Genomic DNA, 17768 nt, shown 5'->3' with positions numbered 1-17768 from the left:
TTTACCTTTTCCTTCTTCCTCTTCTTAAAGGATACCTTTCAGCATTTCGTATAATACTGGTTTAGTGGTGATGAATTCCTTTAGCTTTTCCTTATCTGTGAAGCTCTTTATCTGACCTTCAATTCTGAATGATAGCTTTGCTGGATAAAGTAATCTTGGTTGTAGGTTCTTGGTATTCAGCACTTTGAATATTTCTTGCCATTCCCTTCTGGCCTGCAAAGTTTCTGTTGAGAAATCAGCTGACAGTCGTATGGGTATTCCCTTGTAGGTAATTGAGTCTCTTTCTCTTGCTGCTTTTAAGATTCTCTCTTTGTCTTTTGCTCTTGGCATTTTAATTATGATGTGTCTTGGTGTGGTCCTCTTTGGATTCCTTTTGTTTGGGGTTCTCTGCGCTTCTTGGACCTGTAAGTCCATTTCTTTCACCAGGTGGGGGAAGTTTTCTGCCATTATTTCTTCAAATAGGTTTTCAATATCTTGCTGTCTCTCATCTTCTGGCACCCCTATTATTCTGAATGTTTGTACGCTTGAAGCTGTCCCAGAGGCTCCTTACACTATCTTCGTGTTTTCAGATTCTTTTTTCATTTTGCTTTTCTGGTTGGGTGTTTTTTGCTTCTTCGCATTTCAAATCTTTGGCTTGATTCTTGCGCTCCTCTGGTCTGCTATTGGGTGTAATATTCTTTATTTCAGTCCATGTATGCTTAATTTCTAGTTGTTTCTTTATCATAGCATCGAGGGTCTCATTAGTTTTCGTGAGGCTCTCCACAAGTTTATTGCAAGCCCTCAAAATTGCGTTTTTTAGCTCTATATCCTCCATTTCTGTCATGTTTTTTTGTCTCCGCATTTTTTATGCTTTCTTGGTGCACCCCCTTGTGGTCTTTGTGCGCAGTCTTGTTCTAGTTAAGCCTTGATTGTTGTAGTTAATACTAGAGGGATTTGACCACCAGGCCGACTGGCTGTGAGAATCACCTGTATCTGCAGTGGGAAAACTTCTGTCCCCTGGGGAGGTGCTAATCTAGCCTTTGCCTGAGGCGATCCGGCAAATGGCTCTGTGCAGGGCTTGGGCGGGGCGGGATCAACAGGGCGGGTGGAGGGAGCAGTTATGGCTGCTCTCAGTCCCGTTCCCAGAGGCTCTGCTTCTCAGAACCCCAGCAACCGCTGCAAACCTCGGAGAGAAAGCTGCCCTCACGTTCCAACTGATGCTAGACAATCCCACTTCTCCCTTTGAGTCTGAGTCCCTAGAGACTCGCCCGGATCTGGAGCTCAGAGTCTGAGACTCCCTCCTGATTGAAAACGACAACCCACGCCCTCAGCCACCAGCCTGCTTTGCGCGCGCACCTTCACACCTTTATATTTTCCACACTGCGCCTCCTCTGAGCCTGGGTATGCTGTTGTCTTTCCTTCTAGTTGAAGAGTCTCTCCTCAGCCAGCCTTCCTGTGGTTCTGGGTGATGTCCGTTCCGTCTCTTAGTTGTATTTTTGAAGTGGTTGCGGCAGCAATCTCCGGTGTTTACCTATGCTGCCATCTTGGTGGAGACCCTATATTTTTGATATTTATTTTATATACTTAAATGCCATTTGACAAAGAAAAATCAACCAAAAAAAGGAGTTTGCGTGTCTCCTCTGACACGCGTGTAATAGGTTCGCCATCACTGTGCTAGGCTGTGGGGGAAGAAAAGGAGGAAGGGAAAGGCACGGGTGTGCTCCTGGGAGGGTGAGCGCAATAGGAGGAAATTTTTAACAACTATCTAATTATAGCATATGATTCTAAATTTAAAGACACTGAAGTTCTATTTATTCTTTATCTTAATACTCTTCTTTTAAAAATTAACATTATCTCCTTTATAAAAAGTCCACAAGTAATTTCTTAAGGACTTTCTCTTTATAAAATGAGCTTATGAAATGTTATTTTTGTTTGTTTAGGGATGGATCTTTACATGTGACCTGCACAGATCAAGAGACTGGAAAATGTGAAGCGATCACTATTGAGGTGGCATCTTAGTATTTTAGAAAAACCATGACTCTTTTAGAACTAAAATATCATCAATTACTTGGTTTTGTTCATATGTGATGTTTATATTGAAATACTTTTGGATGAACTGTGTAATCTATGTTTCTATTAAAATACAATATATTGATAAATGTTGCAACCCTTTTTGTTTTCCATTTAAGGTGAATCAATGGTGGGAAATATAAGGGACTCTTTCTATCATGAAGCTGTTTAAAATTAAATTGAGTGAATTGAAGAGCATTTTACTGGGAATTTAACATTGTTTTCTTAAAATTGTTTTGTTTCTATAATGTTAAGAAAGAAGTCTTTTTTCTTTTTAATCCTCACCCAAGGATATGTTTTTATTGATTTTGAGAGAGAGAGGAAAAGAGAGAGAAAGAAACATCAATGTGAGAGAGAAACATTGCTCAGTTGTCTCCTAATGTGCCCTGACTGGGAATCAAACCCACAACCTTTTGTTGCACAGGACGACAGTCCAACCAAATGAGCCACCCAGCCAGAGCAAGAAGACTTATATTCTTATTAGATGACTAAGAGAACAATTGAAAAGTCTTTAGTATTAAATGGAAAAAAAAATTCAGAACCATGTATAAAATAAGATACCTTTTTTGCTTAAAAGAAAAAAGTAAACTCATAAACTCACCAATTGTGTATAGATATTCATGTGACACAAAGAAAGTCTGAAAGGCTAAATAAATAGCAAAGTCTTTAAACCAGTGGTTCTCAACCTTCCTAATGCCGAGACCCTTTAATACAGTTCCTCATGTTGTGGTGACTCCCAACCATAAAATTATTTTCGTTGCTACTTCATAACTGTAATTTTGCTACTGTTACGAATCGTAATGTAAATATCTGATATTGCAGGATGTATTTTCATTGTTACAAATTGAACATAATTAAAGCATAATGATTAATCACAAAAACAATATGTAATTATATATGTGTTTTCCGATGGTCTTAGGCAACCCCTGTGAAAGGGTCGTTCGACCCCCAAAGGGGTCGCGACCCACAGGTTGAGAACTGCTGCTTTAAACGGTGCCTTCTTTTTGTGAATGGAAATGTAGGAGAGGTGCTCATTTTTGTTTTGTTTTTTTGTTTTGTTTTTTTTTTTAAATATATATGTTATTGATTTTTTACAGAGAGAAAGGGAGAGGGATAGAAAGTTAGAAACATCGATGAGAGAGAAACATCGGTCAGCTGCCTCCTACACACTCCCTACTGGGGATGTGTCTGCAACCAAGGTACATGCCCTTGACCGGAATCAAACCTGGGACCCTTGAGTCTGCAGGCTGATGCTCTATCCACTGAGCCAAACCGGTTAGGGCGAGGTGCTCGTTTTTTTTACAATTTTGTTTACTTTGATTTTTCCCTCTTACAAATGAATATTCATCAGAAAATATTCTCTGGGGCATTTATATCCTCAGTGGGTTATTAATGAAAAATCTTATTCTCTAAATAAAACAACCCAACTAATTTGCCTGTATCAGGGAAAAGGTGCAACATGAGTAGCGCACATTGGACTCTAGATCTTATTACCAGCATAGGATTTTACACTTATTTTTCTCCTTGGTTCCCAGCAAGAAGAAGAAATGTTTACTCAGTGTAAAATTCAAAAACTGTTGTTTTTTACCTGTTCAAACTTCGTGGGAGATAGATGGCAGTAATCTTCTGTTTCTAAAGATGCAGAAACCGTCTTTCCTGGTTTGGCTCAGTGGAGAGAGTGCCGGCCCATGGACTGAAGGGTCAATTCCAGTCAAGGGCATGTACCTCAGTTGCAGGCTCTATCCCTGGCCCTAGTCAGGGCATGAGCGGAAGACAACCAATCAATGCATCTCTCTCACATTGATGTTTCTCTCTCTGTCTCTCCCCATCCCTTCCACTCTCTTAAAATCAATGGAAAAAAACCTCAGGTGAGTGATTAACAAAAAAAAAATGATGCAGAAGTCAAAAGTAAACTTTTTCATGATTATTCTGCATCAAATTATTGACCAAAGCACAAAGAGAATTCAGATATGATTGTAAGTCCACAAAGAAGCAGCCTTTCGGTAGGCATACCTTATTGATTAAGGCTGGCTATTTAGTCATATCTTAGGATCTTTTCCCAAGTTATAAACACGAAAATAAAGTAAACATGTATAAGTTATTAAGTGTTTTCAGGAAATAGGAAAACACCAATCAAGAGAGTTGAATTGCTAAATCTAAATGCTCTGGAAGAATTAAGATTTATTGTTAGCTTATTTTACTATATCAGGGGTTGGCAAACCATGGCCAGTGTGTTAGTTCTACCCCACACCTGGTTTTGTAAATAAATTTTTTAAAATGTGTTTTTATTGATTTCAGAGAAGAAAGTAGAGAGAGATAAGAACTTAGGAGCTCTCTGAAGGGTTTCGGGATGCTGTACCCTACTTTGAGAGTTGCTGCTCCAGATATTAGACACAACAAAGCATGTTGAAGAGTCAAAGCCTAATCTATCCCCTGGAATTAGTGGGATTCAAGACTAGAAAATGATGGAAACAGTTGGTTTACAAAATAGTTTAATACATTTGTTCTGTAAATTTTTACTGAAAGAGAATGGAAGATAGGAAGTACCTACTTTAGATAGGGTGACCAGGAGAGGCCTCTGAAGAGTGACCTTTAAGCTGAGACCCAAGTGATAAGAAGGTAGCTACCTGAACAACAGGAGGGACATGTACTCTGAACCAGAAATTAATTTAGAATTTCCTCAAGTTATTTATTTTCTCGCTTATTTATCTGTTCTTACCAGGTCTCTTTCTTTTATGTCCACTGTTATATTTCCAGCACCTCATACAGTGCCTGGCACATAGGAGATGCACAATAAATGATTTCTGAATGAGGATAGTGAGCAAAGGGCAGTAGCACAAATTAAGGTTAGGGAAGCAGGGTTCTAATCACATAAGGCCATTTAGATCATCCAAAGGTTTGGGTTTTATTCTAGGTTTAGGGAAATATTTAAAGCTGGAGAAGGAAACATTCTACTTTATGTTTTAAGGTCACTTTTGTGGCTGTGTGGAAAGTGGATTGGAGGGTAGCATAGTGGAAGTGAAACCAGGTAGGCTTTTATAGGACTCCAGTTGAGAAATGAGGGTCCATACTACTAAGATAATACCAGTAGCAATGGAGAAAAGGGGCAGAATCAAGGTATATTTGGGACATTCCATTGACATGGCTTACTAATGGAATTAATTTTGAGAATGAGAGGGTGAATCAAGATGATACCTAGCATCTGGTCACATCTGGTGGCAGCATAGGGAAATGTGGTACTGCAGCCTCCCACAACCACATCAAAATTTACAACTAAAATACAGAACAACCATCATTCAGAACCATCTGAAATCTAGCTGAACAGAAGTCCTACAACTAGGGCCGTGGTCGGCAAACTGCGGCTCGCGAGCCACATGCAGCTGTTTGGCCCCTTGAGTGTGGCTCTTCCACAAATACCATGTGCAGGCGCGCACGTACAGTGTGATTGAAACTTCGTGGCCCATGCACAGAAGTCAGTATTTTGTGGAAGAACTGGTATTTTGTGGAAGAGCCACACTCAATGGGCCAAAGAGCCGCATGTGGCTTGCGAGCCGTGGTTTGCCGACCACTGAACTAGGGAATTAAAGAAGAAGCACATCAAGACTGGTAGGAGGGGTGGAGACACCGGACAGAATTGTGGTGGTTTAAAATTGGGAGGGATATCTTGGATGTGGAGGTTTCCCTGAGGAACAAGAGGACACTGCCACACACCAGGCCCCCAGCCCAGGGTTCCAGTGCCAGGAAGAGAAGTCCCCACAACTTCTGGCTGAGTGACATGGCTCTGGGAGACCCAGGTAGGTCCCCTTAAAAGGCCTATGCACAGACTTACTCAGACTCACTCCCTTTGAGTTCCAGTGGCAGAAGCCTGAAAGGAACTTGGAACATTCAGAAAGGAACTACCTTGTCTGGAATCAGGGCAAGAGCTGGAGGGACAGTTTTCTCCCAGAGAGAAGTGCTGGCAGAGGCCAGTGTTCCTTTGCTGAGCCCTTCCTGCCACAGAGCTGACAGGCTGTGCCATATCTGAATCTCCATCAACCTGGCTCACACTTTTCACCCTGCCCTGGTGGTTCTCTGAGACCCTGCTACTCCCTACTTACAGGGTCATCCAAGCCATTTCCAGTGGCTTTTCCATACAACTGGCCTCTTTTGCCTCTTGCTTTGGGCTTTACTAAAATCTCTTAAACAAGCAGCAACTGGCATCAGTGTACTCTGTAGCTCTCAATTGGCCCCAGGTTCAGCACTAGTAACAGCCCACCCTGGTTCACAGCTTGGTCTCTCCTGGGCACCTCCAAGCCCAACACAAGTAGTAGCCATCTGCAGATTGCTTAGTAGCCCATGCTGGATGGCTCTGGACAGGGCACAGGCAGACTTTGCACCTCCTGGGAGGCCTCAGAGCCAGTGCAGCCAGTGGTCAACTTTGACCATCCAGATTACAACTCTACCACCTCCACGAGTGACACTCAAGGGGTGGACTTCGTGAGCACCAAAGCCCCACTGAAGCAAGTCCTGCTCCATTCAGTTCCTGCACAGCAGCTTTTCTACTGTAATTGCAGCTGATCCTTATAGTGGATTGGCCACTGTGGGTCAGTCCCTCCCAGTGAGGCTGACATACATCAAGGCTTAACTACAGTAGGACTGCACACAGTTCACACAAGGGTGCACCTGGAGTTCCCAGCTCAAGTGTCTGGGATAGCTGAGCCACTAGACTCTACAGGACACCTACTACACAAGGTGACTCTACCAAGTCTGGGAAACAGTAGATCTACTAAATATAGTAGGTCCTCGGGTTACGTCGGAGATCTGTTCCTACGGCGTGATGTAACGCAATTTTCGCTATAAGTCGGAACCCACCTACATAAGCACCTACGTCACTCACATGGAGCACATACACAGCAATAATGAATTGAAACAGTAGAAAAAATTTAAAAGATAACAATTCCTGACCTTTACTTGTGGTAAATAGTAATAAAAGACATAAAGCACATATATACATACATTGAAATGACAGAATTTTTTTTTTTATAAATAAATGGGAGATGGCGACGTAACCACGAAACAGTGTACATCGAGTCCGTTGGACTGCCTGTACATAGAAACAAATACAGGGAAGCAGCCAAAATGCAGAGACAAAGAAAAATGTCACAAATGAAAGAACAGGAGAAATCCCCAGAAAAAGAACTAAATGAAATGGAAGCAAGAAAACTACCAGATACAGACTTCAAGATAATGATTATAACGATGCTCAAGGGATTTAATGAGAACTTCAAAGAACTTAGTGAGAATCTCAAGGAACTTAGAACAAGCATGTCAAACTCACAGCCCATGGACCACATGCAGCCCACAACAAATATTTTTGCAGCCCAGCCAATATAACAGTATGTAAGAAACATCTTAATAAAAATTTCATAACTTAATTTTTACAATATCCTGTTATACATAATTATCAATAACGAACTGCAACGTTCGCTAATGACTGATTACTATAATTGTGTTGCATTCATTTCCCTTACACGCCTTACACGCAGGTGCACCATTTCCACTAATACTAGCAGCGAATATTTTAGCAGCCGATTGCCACATTATTAGTATTGGACTGACTTGTTTGGTGTGCGCAACAGGAAATATTTCTCTTTCAGAGATCAAGAAAAATAGTTTTATTTGCATTATGCTTATTAATTTGTGCAGTTATTCAGTGTCTGGTAAGTTAATGTTCAAGAAAAAGATACTAATTTCTATTAAAATGTTCTATTTTATGTTAACAATTATTCATTTATTTCAGCGCTTTGTATTCAGTATGTCTCTATTGAAATAAACCTACATTTCTATGAAAATTGAAGCTTTTTTGGGGGGGAGGGGACCCACATAAACTTAAACCTTGTTTAGTTGGCCCATGTTAGCCTTTGAGTTTCACATTCTTGACTTAGAACATCAGCAACATAAAAAAGAACCAGTCAGAAAGGAAGCATACACTAACTAAAATAAAGAATAATTTATAGGGGATCAACAGAATAGAGGACACCAAGAATCAAATCATGTGGAATATAAGGAAGTGCCTGGCCAGTGTGGCTCAGTAGTTGAGAATCAACCTATGAACTAGAGGTTCACAGTTTGATTCTCAATCAGGGCACATGCTGGGTTGCAGGCTTGATCCACAGTTAGGAGCATACAGGAGGCAGCCAATCAATGAGTCTCTCTCATCATTGATGTTTCTATCTATCTCTCCCTCTCCCTTCCTCTTTGAAATAAAAAATATATTTTTAAAAAAAAATAAGGAAGTAAAAAACACCCAATCAGAACAGCAAAAAGAAAAAATTCAAAAATATGAAGATAGTGTAAGGAGCCTCTGGGACAACTTCAGGCGTACTAACATTCACATCATAGCGGTGCCAGAAGGAAAAGAGGGAACAAGAAATTGAAAACCACCCTAGCTGGTTTGCTCAGTGGGTAGAGCATCAGCCTGCAAACTGAAAGGTCCCAGGTTCGGTTCCAGTCAAGGGCACATGCTCAGTGTTGTGGCCTTGATCCCCAGTAGGGGACTTGCAGGAAGCAGCTGATCCATGATTCTCTCTCATCATGGATGTTTCTATCTCTCTCTCCCTCTTCCTTCCTCTCTGAAATCAATAAAAATATATTTTAAAAAAAAGAAATGGAAAACCTATTTGAAAAAATGACAGAAAACTTCCCTTACCTGATGAAAAAAAATAGACATATAAGTCGAGAAAGCGAGGAGAGTCCTAAACAAGATAAACCCAAGGAGGCCCACACCAAGATCCATCATAATTAAAATGCCAAGGGCTAAAGATGAAAGCATCTTAAAGGCAGCAAGAGGAAAGCAATTAGTTGCCTACAAGGGAGCATCCATATGGCTGTCAGCTGATTTCTCAACAGAAACTATGCAGGCCAGAAGGGAATGGTAAGAAATATTAAAAGTGCTGAAAAGCAAGGACCTACAACCAAGATTACTCTACCCAGCTAAGCTATCATTTAGAATTGAAGGTCAGATAAAGAGCTTCTCAGACAAGGAAAAGCTAAAGGAGCTCATCACCACCAAGCCAGTATTACATGAACTGTTAAAGGGTCTTCTTTAATAAGATGAATAAATATAAGATCAAAAATATGAACAATCACCTAGGTTGGGTTGCTCAGTAGTTAGAGCATCAGCCTGCAGACCAAAAGGTCTTGGATTTGATTCTCCATCAAGGGCAAGTGTCTTGGTTGCAGATTTCCCTACCAGGATACGTGCAGGGGACAACCAATGTTTCTCTCTCACATCAATGTTTCCCCTTCTCTCCCTTCCATCTCTCCTCCCACTCATTCACTCTCTCTAGAAATTAATGAAAAAAATATCCTCAGGTGATGATTAAAATATATATATATGAACAATAAAATGGCAATAAATGCATAGCTATCAACAATTATATCTAGAAAATCAAAACAAATGAACAAGGAACCTAATGAACAAAATAAACTGATGAATAAAATAGAACCAGAGGCATGGAAACATGGAACAAACTGATGAATCTCAGAGGAAAGGGAGGGCCTGGGAAGAGATTAGCCAAAGAATTTATATGCATTACCTATGGACATAGACAATAGGGTGATGAAGGCCTGGGGTGGGGTGGGAACCGGGTGGAGGGTGGCACTGGGGAGATAAAAAGGGGCATATCTGGATATCTGTAATACTCTCAACAATAAAGGTTTAAAAAATAAACATACAAACAAAAGTGGGGGGGGGGGGGCTAGATTTCTTTCTAAAACACCTGATTAGATGATGATGCCAGTGTATTGAGATTAGAAAGTTTATGGGAAGAACCAGGTCTGGAGACAAAAATCAGGGGTACTTTTATAAGTATGTTCAATTTGAGGTGTTTGTGCAACACCTCAGTTGATAGTTCAGCTAGGCACTGTGGATTTTAAAGTCTAGAATTCAGGACAGAGATCAGGGCTGGAGACAAAAAAACATGAAAATGATGAAGATGATATTTCTTTATCCCTGGCCAGTTTGGCTCAGTTAGTTGAAGCATTGTCCTATACACCAAAATGTGGCAGGTGGGAGTTCGATTCCAGCTCAGGTGTGTTGGGGAGGCAACTGATCAGTTTCACTCACGTCTATGTTTTTCTCTCTTTCTGAAATAAATTTTTAAAAATAAAGATAACATTTAAATCCACAGGAACTGAGGTTGTCATTTAGAAAGAGAACATAAAAGAAATGTCTCGGGGTCACGCCCAGAGGAACCCCAGCATTGAGGTTAAATAGAGGAAAGGGAGCCAGAAAGGGGAGTGAAGAGTGGCCAGTGAGGTAGAAGGAAATTGCGTAAGCATGTTTGCTCAAGGGGGTGTTGTAAGAACATGTAGTGAATACACTTGGGAAGGATAATGAGGGAAGCCCTGAGAAGGAGGTTAGGCTCTGTCCAAGTCCTCTCCCTTTACAATCACCTTGATATAAGGAATAAAAGGTCCTATCCAACCCTATCACATGGAGGCCCTTTGTGATATGGTCTCTGTCTACTTCTCAAGCCTCATTGCTCATTATTTCCTCCTATTCTAATTCTTAACTTCTTTGAATATTCCCTGTTTCCTATCACCAGGATTTTGGTCAATTCTGTTCTCCATGCCTAGAAAATGCTTAAATTTCCCCCATCTTTGCTAGGATTATTGGTTAAATTTATAGATTTCTGCTTTAGATTGTTTAGGTCAGCAATTTTCAACTGGTGTGCTGCAGTACACTAGTGCTGAAAGAATTTTTAAAATATATTTTTATTGATCTCAGAGAGGAAAGGAGAGGGAGAGAGATAGAAACACCAATGATGAGAGAGAATCATTGAACGGCTGCCTCCTGCACACACACACACACACACACACACACCCTACCCCCCACACCCACACTGGGAATCGAGCCCGAAACCCAGATATGTGCCCTTGACCAGAATTGAATCCGAGACCCGGATAGGCCAACTGCTCTATCCACTGAGCCAAACCGCCTAGGGCTGAAAGAATTTTTAAAACATGCAATACCTGGGAAAAGTGGTAAAAGGGGATTATGCAAAGTACCGAGAGACTCGTCCAGGTCTGAGCGCCAGCACCCCAGACCGGGGCACCTTCAGGTGGCAGAAGGTGATCAAAATTACTCAGGTATGAAGATCCTCTTCTAGGTTTTGTGTAGAAGGCCCCAGATATTTCAAGTGGTCATTTTGGAATTACAATGATTTTGAATAATTTTGCCCCAGAAGTTTACTAAAATTGGCAAGAATCATCTCTGAAGTGAATTGACAGTAGTGCACAGCTCTACAAGCTACTTAAACAGAAACCCAGGCATTCTTCAGTATTTTGGTTCAAACGGATTATATAACTGGTTAAAGTGTTTCAGCTGCTGGGGTTTTTGTTTTTGTTTTTGTTTTTTGCCTCCCTCACCCTCCCCTGTGGTGTTTTCAGCTGTAAAATATGCTTGATTTGTGCATTAGGTAGTTTTGGAAGTTTCCAATTACTGTTTAAATATTGCTGAAGTTTCATGGCAGCTTATTTTTACTCTTACTAAAACTTTTAGGAAATTTTGACCTCATTCCCTTTCATGTCACAATGGGACAGCTTCTCTAAATGAAGAGTACAGTTTTTTGTGTTTTCTTTTATCTTTTATTTGCATGGGAATTTAAGATGCTACAGTTTCCCAGCAGCCTGGTAATGTTGAGATAACTGTGTCTCTGTAAATGCTGTTTAGGAATGCTCTTCAGATGTGAAATTTTCTTTTTGTTTTTGCCTTTTGGATCATAAATTGATATTTCATCTCACGTGGATAAGTACAACACTGACAAGCACATGAAATAATAAAGAAGACTTTATCATCTTAAATCCGAGGAACTTGGCTAATTCTGGAGATAGCCGTATGAAAACTTTAAAACTGAAGTATGAGTAGCTGACTTGAAGTAACTATGTCAAATAGTCATAGGTTAAGTATCTTAAAGAACTTGGATTTTATTTCAGAGGATACAAAATTAAAACAAACAAACTGGAAAACACAAAGAAAACCAAGAAAAACCCAACACCTTCCTGTGCAGTCCCGTTGGAATCTGGACTTGCCATGAGTGTTGAAGCCTTGTTTCATTGAGTCAGAGAGACTGGACCTAAATGGCCCAGTAAGACTGCTCCAACCTGGCTTAATTTTCCCACTCCACCATCATTAACAAAGTCATCATTGAATTGTGAGAAGCATTCTGACAATTCATGGACAGAAAATCATTATGATGTGAATCGTCAACAACACAACTCTTCAGATGGCTTTAATTCTGGTATTGGACGTCCCAATGGAGCTAACTTTGGAAGGAAAGAAAAAAATGGATGGCATACACACGGGAGAAATGGCACTGAAAACATAAATCATCGAGGGGATACCGTGGTGGCAGTACTTTCCATTCTGAAAAAGCCAAGGACTACACAAAAACAACATCCCTGACAATGAATCAGGGAAGAAGAAAGGAGAGAATGCAAACAGTTTGAAACTGAGGATTTTCTGTCTTTAAATCCTGAATGAGAGAGATCTAAATCCAAATAAATCTTTAGCTGCAATTTAGAGCTCCAAGGATGCTGGTCATTAAGAAAGATAATGCAAAAAACTTACAGCTGTCTAGATTCCCAGTAGGAGGAAGTCTTCAATCATAGCCAGTTAAGAACAGGACTGGTCCAAGTGTTTATAAAGGTTTAGTCCCTATCCTGCTGCTCTACCCACAAAACCCACACAATGGAAAAGCCAAACTAAAGAAAATAAAGCTGGGACTTCTTTCTCTCATGAATCTACACATGGTGTTGGCAACTTCAATGCTTTTAAATCAACAGCCAAGAATTTTAGTGCAACAATGACAGTGAAAGAGTGTAATTGCTCAAATTCCTCTTCACCTGTTGACAAACTTAATCAGCAGCCTCATCTAACCAAACTAACACGAATTCACACTGATAAGAAGAGTGAATTTCTGCAAGCATTGAAAAGGGACAGAGTGGGTCAAAAACCAAGATGGTGGCATAGGTAAACACCTGAAATTGCTTCCTCGCACAACCACTTCAAAAATACAACTAAAAGACAAAATGGACATCATCCAGAACCACAGGACGGCTGGCTGAGTGGAAATTCTACAACTAGAAGGAAAGGGAAAAGCACACTGAGACTCAGAGGAGGTGTGGAAGTAAAGTGCAGAGGTACGGAGGCGCACGTGGAAAGGGCTGGCAATTGAGGACGCCGTTGTCTTTTCCAATCGGGAGGGAGACACAAGTTCCTGACAGCCCTGAACTCCAGTTCGGGCGAGTCTCTGGGGACCCAGACTCATACGGGGAGAAAATGGACTGTCTGGCATCGGTGGGAACCTGAGGGCGGCTTTCTCTCAGAGGTGCTTGCAGTGATTACTGTGGGACACTGAGATCTGGGACCTCTTAGGGCAGGGCTGAGGATCAGCCATAGCTGTTTGCTCTGCCCTATTGATTTCCTGAGACCCCACCTGACCCAAGCTGTGCGCAGAGGCTTTTGCATTTGAATGGCCTGGCCCTTTGCAATCTAAACTTGCCTAACAAACTGCAGCTGGGTCAGAGAGACCCAGAACATCCAAAAGAAGGCCCAAGGCCCCACAGAAGCTTGCATTGCTTCACAGCTGGGCCTCATCTGGGCACCTCCAAATCCCAAACAAAGAAGAAGAATCTGCAGATCTCTCCATAGCTCCTGGTGGGTAGCCTCAGGCAGAGGCTAAATTAGCACCTCCTTAGAGATCCAAGTGCCAGTGTACCCAGTGGTCAGAGTGGGACCATCCAGATTACAACTCCTCAGATCCATAAGGGACTCAGTGAGCACCAAAGCCCCACTGAAGCAAGTCTTGCCCCATAAGGGTGTCTCCATCATAGAAGTTCTCCCACCGTAGTCACAGCTGATTCTCACAGCCAGTTGGCCTGGAGGTAAATTCCTCCCAGTGATACCAACTACAATCAAGGCTTAACTACAACAAGACTGTGCACACAGCACACAAAGGGGTGCACCAAGAGTGTCCACCTCAGGTAATTGGGGAGGCTGAGCCACTGGGCCCTATAGGACACCTAGCACACAAAGCCACTCTATCAACACAGGGAAGCAGCCAAAATGCGGAGACAGAGAAACAGGTCACAAATGACAGAAATAGAGGAAAGCAAACTACTGGATATAGAGTTCAAACCCATGGTTATAAGGTTTTTCAAGAATTTTCTAGAAACCACCGATAAATTTAGTGAGACCCTCAATAAATCTAGTGAGACCCTCGAGGATATGAAAAAGGACCAACTAGAAATTAGGCATACACTGACTGAAATAAAGAATAATATACAGAGATCCAACAGCAGACTAGAGGATCGCAAGAATTAAGTTGAAGATTTGAAATACGAAGAAGTAAAAAACACCCAACCGGAAAAGCAAAATGAAAAAAGAATCCAAAAATACGAAGATAGTGTAAGGAGCCTCTGGGACAACTTCAAGTGTACAAACATCCAAATTATGGTGGTGCCAGAAGAAGAGAGAGAGCAAGATATTGAAAACCTATTTGAAGAAATAATGACAGAAAACTTCCCCTACCTGGTGAAAGAAATAGACTTACTAGTCCAGGAAGTGCAGAAAACCCCAAACAAAAGGAATCCAAAGAGGACCACACCAAGACACATCATAATTAAAATGCCAAGAGCAAAAAACAAAGAGAGAATCTTAAAAGCAGCAAGAGAAAAACAGTTACCTACAAGGGAGTACCCATACGATTTCAGCTGATTTCTCAACAGAAACTTTGCAGGCCAGAAGGGAGTGGCAAGAAATATTCAAAGTGATGAATAGCAAGAACCTACAACCAAGATTACTTTACCCAGCAAAGCTATCATTCAGAATGAAGGTCAGATAAAGAGCTTCACAGATAAGGAAAAGCTAAAGGAGTTCATCACCACCAAACCAGTATTATATGAAATTATGAAATGCTGAAAGGTATTCTTTAAGAAGAGGAAGAAGAAGAAGAAAGGTAAAGATAAAAATTATGAACAACAAATACATATCTATCAACAAGTGAATCTAAAAATCAAATGAATAAAAAATCTGATGAACAGAATAAACTGGTGAATATAATAGAATCAGGGGCATAGAAAGGGAGTGGACTGACAATACTCTGGGGGAAAGGGGTGTGGGGGGTGCGGGAAGAGACTGGACAAAAATCATACACCTATGGATGAGGACATTCTTTCTTTGTACATGAGGGGGTAAGGGCAGAGAGTGGGGTGGGAACCAGGTGGAGGGGAGCTATAGGGGGAAAAATGAGGAACAACTGTAATAATCTGAACAATAAAGGTTTAAAAAAATAATAAAAAAATAAAAAATAAAATAAAAGGGACAGAGTGGAAGAAGACTATAAAGATGAAAGCCATGCTGGCTTCAAGAAGGATGATGACTCATTTAACTTGCATAACAGCAATAATACCAAGACAGAGATTTAAATCGAAGCTTTGATGAAAATGAAATTCCACAAGAGAATGGCAATGCTTTGGTTATTTCCCAACAGATCATTTAGTCTTCAACCTTCCCACAAACAGATGTTCTTTCAAGTTCACTTGAGGCAGAACACAGATTGTTCAAGGAGATGAGCTGGCAAGAAAACAGTGAAAACAATGAAACCTGTGCTCCCTTGACTGAGAATGAAATGAGAGAATTCCAAGTTATTAGAGAACAGTTGCAGAAGAATGATCTGAGGAAAAATGGTATTTTGAAAAGTGGCCTGATTTGTGACTTCAAGGTTGAACCCTGGAAAAACAGCACTTTCCACCCCATGGTTGAGACGAGTAGCAGCAGCAGCAGCAGCAGCCACACGTCCAAGGACAACGACGAGGACGTGTAAGGGTCCTGGCAGCCTGAAAGGTTTAGTATGGCATGTACTTATGTAGTCGGGGTGGAGTATAAAATGGAGAACTATTTATGTAGTAAAATGCCCCATCAGAAGATTTGGGGGCGGGGGGACTTCTATATGAAGAAAACCAAGAATATTGTGTTAGGCTGTGTTGAACATTCTTTCTTTGTACATGGATGTTGTAGAAATGAAGACTTTGGTGGACCCAACATTGATTCTCTTCATCGCTGCAGCATTTCTCTGACTAACAATGTGACAATGTAACAGATGACATGGTTTCATTTAATAATAAAAATTTGTGTAATGTTTTGCAAAGCTCCTGTTTTAAAATGTTCGGCTCTTAAGAAAAAAGCAGCTTACACTATTTTGCTTACAGAGTCCTATCTCTTCATACAATGGAAATCCTCAAGTCCACTTTGTGCATCCCCACTCCCAAAAAAGACAATGTAGCATGTTGGCTAAAACTGGAGCAAAGTGCACTAAAACATTAATTTTATGAGCTCAACTGTTGTACTAGTCACTTTTTAAAACTTAAATTGCTCTTTAGCCATGTGTATTTCCATAACTTTTGCAGGAAAGACTTGCCACACTTTCTTCCAAATTTTAAGAGGAGGTTTTCAAGAGCTTTATTTTGGGTATGTTGTCAGACCAGGATTTTCAGAGATGATGAAAAAGAGTTGTTGTGGGAAAATTTATTTTGATAAATTATTACATGAGCAGAAAAACTGATCACACTGACTGGATCTGTCCACAACCTGGAAATAAACTGGATTTTCAGAAAAAATAAAACATACAATACCTGACTATTTAGTTAGGAGCACTGACCTCTTTTCCCTTAGCTTGTCAAATTAAAAAATGACAAAAATTCTCCCCAGATAATTTACTAGCACATTTATTTTCCTATACAGTTTTTCTTACGTACTTAAAACTGTATATTTTATAGGTTTTTCTTGTTTGTTTTGCTTAACATATTAAGCCCCATGATACTAAAGGCTTCCTAAATTTTTTTAAATGACTAGACACTATTTCAAAACAGAAATGAACATTAATCCCTTTAATGTCCTGTGTTTATTTAAAATATTTTAAAATTTATGTAGATGCTTTAAAATATTTTTGTAACTTTTTACATAAATGTATTTTTAAAATTCTTGGTAGATGACAAACTGCTTTCTACCAAGGTTTTTGAGGTTTACTCTTCTAAGATTTCTACTTCATACTGACCCATTTTCCCTTAGATTGTCAAATTAAAAAATGAGAGCCCTAGCCGATTTGGCTCAGTGGATAGAGCCTGTGGACTGAAGGGTCCCGGTTTCAATTCCGGTCAAGGGCACATGCCAGGGTTGGGCTCATCCCCAGTGGGGCGCGGCCAGGAGGCAGCTCATCAGTGATTCTCATCGTTGATGTTTCTATCTCTCTTTCCCTCTCTCTTTCTCTCTGAAGTCAATAAAAATATATTTTTAAATGACAACAGCCAACACAATAGCCCTCCAGTGTGAATCAAAATTATACCTATTTTTAGTCAGATTTTAGTAATTAGTATGTGTGTCTTGAGATTAAAAAAAAAAAAAAAAAGGTTGAAAAATGCTGGTTTAGAACAATTACCATGGCTGCGGTGTGAAGAATGCATGTGGGGATGTGGGGCCTGGCGGGCGCAGTTTGGTGGTTGAGCATCGGTTTGATTCCCAGTCAGGGCACATGCCCGGGTTGTGGGCTTGATCCAGTGTGGGGCATGCAGGAGGCATGTGGGTGGGGAGGGGTAGAGACCCCTTAGAACAGTGGTTCTCAACCTTCCTAATGCCGCGACCCTTTAATACAGTTCCTCATGTTGTAGTGGCCCCCAAG

At 40.7% G+C, this 17768-nt stretch overlaps 1 protein-coding gene and 1 pseudogene across 5 annotated transcripts in view; both read left to right on the top strand.

The window, feature by feature from the left end:
* The window catches only part of HSPA14 (heat shock protein family A (Hsp70) member 14), a 58978-nt gene extending 55819 nt beyond the window's left edge, over positions 1-3159 (top strand). Inside the window, exon 14 of one of the 5 annotated variants that reach the window (XR_011473527.1) lies at positions 1920-2006. Coding sequence is in view for 4 of the 5 variants with exons in the window: in XM_070432039.1 (XP_070288140.1) it covers positions 1920-1998 (79 nt within the window). In the remaining variant the exon portion in view is untranslated. Of the gene's footprint in view, positions 1-1919 lie in introns of all 5 variants that reach the window. The other 4 variants (XM_070432039.1, XM_070432052.1, XM_070432020.1 and 1 more) reach the window with 4 other exon arrangements.
* Positions 3160-7167: 4008 nt separating this feature from the next.
* Positions 7168-15917, top strand: LOC139015396 (vasculin-like; annotated as a pseudogene).
* Positions 15918-17768: the final 1851 nt, after the last annotated feature.

The sequence above is a fragment of the Myotis yumanensis genome, unplaced genomic scaffold (assembly GCF_028538775.1).
Source record: "Myotis yumanensis isolate MYYU_CA2020_CCGP unplaced genomic scaffold, mMyoYum1.0.hap1 SCAF_1, whole genome shotgun sequence".
Lineage (NCBI taxonomy): Eukaryota > Metazoa > Chordata > Mammalia > Chiroptera > Vespertilionidae > Myotis > Myotis yumanensis.
The sequence above is the reverse complement of the archived record's forward strand: the minus strand, read 5'-3'. Positions and strand labels throughout refer to the sequence as shown.